At 40.1% G+C, this 6,000-nt stretch overlaps 1 protein-coding gene across 3 annotated transcripts in view; it reads left to right on the forward strand.

The window, feature by feature from the left end:
• LOC112246977 (amyloid-like protein 1) overlaps positions 1–2,793 on the forward strand; it is a 54,910-nt gene extending 52,117 nt beyond the window's left edge. For 2 of the 3 annotated variants that reach the window (XM_042304874.1, XM_042304876.1), the window contains exons 15-17: positions 179–244; positions 400–543; positions 1,494–2,793. In XM_042304874.1, coding sequence (XP_042160808.1) covers positions 179–244; positions 400–543; positions 1,494–1,595 — 312 coding nt within the window. In that variant the 3' untranslated portion in view covers positions 1,596–2,793. The remainder of the gene's footprint in view (positions 1–178; positions 245–399; positions 544–1,493) is intronic. The other variant, XM_042304875.1, reaches the window with a different exon arrangement.
• The last annotated feature ends 3,207 nt before the right edge of the window (positions 2,794–6,000 follow it).

Consider the following 6,000-nt stretch of genomic DNA (forward strand, 5'->3'; position numbering starts at 1 on the left):
ACTGCAGCCTCCACGTGATCAACTGCTACATTTTTACTCACTTACTATAACATCCTCCCACAGCAGGAAGTCAACTCCCATAGAGATATAGTTAATGTGTTCTATTTAATTCTGTGGTACTTCCTCTGTAATGACCTATTAAATTACCCCCTCTCTCACTTTTGCTCTCACTCTCTAGATTAACACCTCTCTAGAGCTCAAGCAGGTGGTCTTCAAGTCTCCTGAGATCCAGACCGATGAACTGGTGAGTCTGCTACCTAGATAAGTGTCTGGATGGGCTGGGCGGACCCATCCCCTCTTGTGGTATTGTAAGTCATTCCCATGATGATATTGACCTCTAATTTCTCCCATCTTCCCCTCTTTGTGCCCTCTCTTCCCCTTTTCTGTTTCTGTCCTTAGCAACCAGACGCCCTGGAGACGTTCAACCGTGGGGCCATGGTGGGGTTGCTGGTGGTTGCCGTGGCCATCGCCATGGTGATGGTGATCAGTCTGTTGCTGGTGCGCAGGAAGCCGTATGGCACCATCAGCCACGGCATCGTGGAGGTAGGAGGCAGGGAATCAGAAAGAACAAACACCTGCTCACTTTGATGCTCCCAAAACTTGTAAACTGGAACAACTTGTTCCGATTGGTGTTTTTAAATCACTGATGAAGGATTTTGAGGCTGATTCCTTGACCTGTCAATGTTTTTAATTTGCTGTTTTATGATTTTGTTATACTCTTGTGAATTCTATGGTTTTTACGAGACTACTTGTAGTTTTTCATGTTGTCTGTCTGTAATTGTGTAATGACTTGGTGCTGCCTATCTTGGCCAGGACACTCTTGAAAAAGAGATTTCAAATTTCAGTGAGCCCTTCCTGGTTCAATCAAGTAAATCGCAGTCCAGTAGACCTCTTTATTATCATCCCTTCCAGTTCCATTACTCACACATATTGTTGATTAGTTGATTGTTTGTACAGGGTCTAGCTGTATGCAAAATAAAACTAAACACAATCAATAAATCAAATGTATTTTATGAAGCCATTTTTACTTCAGCAGTTGTCACAGTGCTTTACAGATGCCTAGCCTAAAACCCCAGAGAGAAAGCAATGCAGATGTAGAAGCACAGAGGCTAGGAAAAACTCCCTAAAAAGCAGGAACCTAGGAAGAAACCTAGAGAGGAATCAGGCTCTGAGAGGTGGTCAGCCCTCTTCTGGCTGTACCGGGTGGAGATGCATGTGGCCAGATAATTTTTGAAGAAGTTCAAACGTTCATAAATGACAAGCAGGGTCAAATCATAATCATGGTGGCTATAGAGGGCGCAGCAGAGCAATACCTCAGGAGTAAATGTCAGTTGGCTTTTCGTAGGCAGGTATTCCCTGCAGTGGCAGGTAGGAGAGGCACTTTATGCTTATAGCACATTAGTGTCCCCTCCTTCCTGCTGATAGCACTTCCTTATACCGTAGCATTTACTTGTACTGTATCAGTATAACCTTTGACCCGCCATGTCTCACAGCAGGTTGACCCCATGCTGACCCCAGAGGAGCGCCAACTAAACAAGATGCAGAACCACGGCTACGAAAACCCCACCTACAAATTCTTTGAGCAAATGAACTGAGGCAATGGGTGTGGCCTCCCGGTCATGCCCAATCACACGAGGCGCTCCCTTTCCTTGTCCCCCTCCTAGAGGTGGTCCCAGTCACACCGCCTATGATGTATTAAGATGTATCATTACGACCAACACTTTAATGTAACTTGACAAGCAAATAGGGGGTATACGCCCCAAACCTCTGACCAACCATGTCCCCACATCAGTTTTGGAATGTAAACCAGTAACAGAGATGTATTACCAGCTGATCCATCCTCTTACTCTTCTGGTCTAGAATAAAGGGGTGGACATTAATGCCACAGTGTAACAATCATCTCCTTTGGAGAGATTCACTCCTGTCTACTTGGATAGGAATGCCATTGGAATGGCTTGAGTTGACCCCCTTATTCTTAATCAAATGGATTGGTATTTGTCAGAAACTGACTCAATGTTGAACACTGCATTTTGCTTTGTTGTGTATGTCATCTGTTTTATTCTTTGTTGGATTGTGTTACAGCTCTGATTCATTATATTCCAGTTCAGATAAATGGTGTAAAATGTGAACAAACAATATAGTCTGATTATAGTATAACTGATTTAAATCTCCATACAAACTGGTTCTCTATCTAAAGCTACAATGACTCTGACATGATGACCACCAAGCCAACCCCACCTCCATGAGTCAATGTAGGATGTCTTCTTTCAAAGCCAGGCACAGTTGTAAAGGTTAAGCAGAGATGAGGAGGTTGGGAATGTGAGGTATTGAAGCTTGATTAACTTAGTTGTTACTTAGGTATTACTTACACCAACATATATTATCAATCCATAGTAATATGGGTTGGTGATCTTTTGATATTAAGCCCAATCTCATCTCCTTCAGTCTGTGGCATCTGACACAACTGGCACCCAGAGCCTGTTCTATGCGATGTGAACTATATAATTGAACTAATGTACCAAATGTTTCGTTAAGTGAATGACTGCTACCTAAAAAATTGTAACAAAGTAATGAGAAGTCCATTGTTTTAATGAAAGCATGCAGATTTGGTGTATGATGCTACCGTCTTTGTGTTGTTCCTGTTCTTTGCTTTTGATAAGATGGAAATGTGACAAATTAAAATGGACAGTGTAAATATCTTTAGAAAAAAAAACATCTTCAAAATAGACATTTCTAGAATGATTTTGCATCAGTGTAATGGAATAAAATAAAATAAATACCTTGTGCTGTTCAGAGAGAGAACATTTTCCTAACATGGCTGATTGAAAACGGACTGTTGTAAAAAACCAGCACAAGACGATACAGTTAACTTCTGACTGAATGTATTTTAGGTAGACGTTGAGACTCCATTTCTTCTTCGGAAGGGCATCACTCCTTCTTCGGTAGGGCATCACTCCTTCTTTGGTAGGGCATCACTCCTTCTTCGGTAGGGCATCACTCCCCTAGTAGAACCCCAAGGACTAAACGGTAATCAGTAGACAAGCTACATATCCAATACCTTCCTCATTATCTCACTGTAGTTTAACACTGGATGTCTCTTTTCACTATTTGCAGGTCTGAATGAGAACAGTGGGAAGTCATTCATTATTGTGGTGCAATGGACTTTAGCATTAGGGAACATAGTGATGTTGGCAACATGGTGATATTGGGTAACAGTTGCATGTAAAGGAGGTATGCCGAGGACTGGACTATTGCTCAGATTGGGTGGGACCACACTATTTGCTCTAGCACACCTTAGTGAGTTATTTTCAGTTTATTGCTTCAAATTCAAGTTGAATCTTTATTAGGAACATAGCAGGTTTCAGGCAGGATGAACATACAATACAGAACATATAGACGCTGTATAAACACCAGTTGAATGTTAGTCTACTAGGGAGATGTGTTGCGTCTCACTGAAGCATCTGTCACCGTTATTATGATCAATATCATTCACTGTATATAGATAAGAAGGGATTGTCCACTTTTCAATGGCTGATTGTTGCCTCTTGGATGGGTTTTATGTTGAATTTATTTTCCACTACATGATTTTGGCACCAGAGAGAGTTCTCTGTGTTGGATGGTCACATACACAGTAGGAGGTTTCTTCATAATCAACAGTGTCAACTCCAACTACTGTTGGCCTACTGTACTACAGAGGATCCTAACCAAAACCAATCATCCTTCACTACTCTCAGAATTCTGAAAATAGCACTTTGTAAAACACCACCAGTCCTGAAACATCCTTAGATGTTTGTTGTTTATTTATAACTCATGGCTAGGTTGTTCTGCTGTGTACTCCATGAAACCACTGGCGACACGAGGGAGTAAATTATTGATCACATCAGAGGAGAGATGTGGCTGACTCACCCTCATCACCTCAAACCGTTTCTTTATTCAAACACTGCTTTGAATATGGGAAGAGGAGTTCAAATACTTGAACTAAATTAGAATTTTCCATGTATTGCTTTTGGATTGTAGTAATCACAGGTTGTGGTTACTGCATCAAGATCATTAGAGAGCTGAGATAGGCTTTGTATAATTTGTACAGCTCTGTTTAGTGAATGAAAACGTGGAATGTTCACAGTTTAAGTCAGTTGAACCTTGTATCGATACTACTGAAACCATAGAAGAGAATAAGCTTGCCTGTGTTTCCCCAAAGATTCAAGGTTTTCCTACCAGCATTTAGCAGATGTAGAATGGTGTATACTGTAGTGACTGAACACACATTTGTATGTCCTCTCTTGAGTAAGATACTTCTATGTTGGCCTTCCTCCCCTCCCCACCAGAGAAAATATAAACAATTAAATGGAGAGTTTAATTGCTGCATTATTGCCTTTTACAATGCTGTGTTTTGGATGTAATTATGTATTTTTTATTTGAGTAATTATCAATTGGATTGAGGGTCATGTTTTCTCACTGTATGAAAAATGTAGTAGCTTGTTTAAGGCACCGTAAAGAGGTTAAATGTCTAACCTGCAGTTCAGATACAGTAGACCTACACTGTCTAAGTGCATTGTTGGGCCAGTAACCGAAAGGTTGCTGGATCGAATCCCCGAGCTGACAAGGTTCAAATCTGTCGTTCTGCCCCTGAAAAATGCAGTTAACCCACTGTTCCCTGGTAGGCTGTCATTGTAAATAAGAATTTGTTCTTAATTAACTGACTTGCCTAGTTAAATAAATGTTCAATTTAAAAATGTAAAAAGTCTAACTAAATTGTCCATGGTGTGGCGCCAAGCACAACTGAACAAAATATTGTTCTATGTCAGACAGATACTGACTGTATATAATGTGAACTCCCACCGTTTTGACTATACTCTGATTGGAATGAGGGAGCTGATCTTCAAATCCATTCAGACCTTGACCAAAGACATACTCTGCTCTAGAAGAGGTCAGACAACTGACTAATTTGGCCAATTGTCCTGAGCTATGTAGAATGTAATTCATGTGCAAGAAATCTGAGCAATGGAGATCTGATTAAGCTAATTAAAACTGTAATAAAATTACAAATGACCCACAAAACACTGTTTCTTGAATCACTGTTCTTCCCCTCTGACTACAGGATGGGATAGTTGTCTTGATTTTATAATACCAGCCAGAATGGGGTCACCAAGAGAGACGCATGTGTTCTGTCACAGCTATGACCAGAGAGATAGTCTATGGTTCTAATAACACATTAATAAACACATCACGCACATGAAAGTGGAGTGTTGTAAAGTATGGCTTTTATTGTGGCGGGGTATAGCCCATTTTATTATCTAGATTGGTGAAGGTATCTATCTATACTGTGTGCAACACTATAAAGTTTGCTGCCATATTTGGGGTTTGATGTCTTGATTGAAACCCACTTTCATATTTGTACAAAATAAAACCAGCGTTGATAGTTAAGGAAATAAAACCTCAAGTGTTGTGAAAATGTGTTTATGCAGGAAGTTGAACATAACCACACATCAACCAAACACCTATTTAGTTTCAATAGAACATGAAGCACAATGACATCACATCCTGTTCTTTCACCTCAATTTCCATTCCAGTTTTAAAACGTCACAGACTGAAACTATCTGCAATGTCAGGAAGTCAACATGGTTATGGTTTTATGGTTTATTCTAGGCCAAATGACAACCCTCGGCAGCAATATTGTCTTAAACACCATAGACAATGGTTTTGCTTGTCTACTAAGTTAAATTCACCTGTTTCAAATGAAACTCATCTTAGTGGAATTATTTTTTTAAATTGTAAAAAGTGTCAGCAGGCTCAGCACATGTTATTTGGTTGTAATGTTATTAGGCTTTCATTATGACTTTTTATATGACATTTGATACATTATTATTTATCTAGGCCAGTGGTCACAAACCAGTTGGTAGCGATCAACTGGTCGATCTCAGAGGAATTCCTAGTCGATCATCAAACATTTTTGTAAAAAAAACAATGCGCGTTCCCCCTACAACCAGTACTGCAGCTGCA

This window comes from Oncorhynchus tshawytscha, linkage group LG23 (assembly GCF_018296145.1).
Source record: "Oncorhynchus tshawytscha isolate Ot180627B linkage group LG23, Otsh_v2.0, whole genome shotgun sequence".
In the NCBI taxonomy this organism is placed as follows: Eukaryota; Metazoa; Chordata; class Actinopteri; order Salmoniformes; family Salmonidae; genus Oncorhynchus; species Oncorhynchus tshawytscha.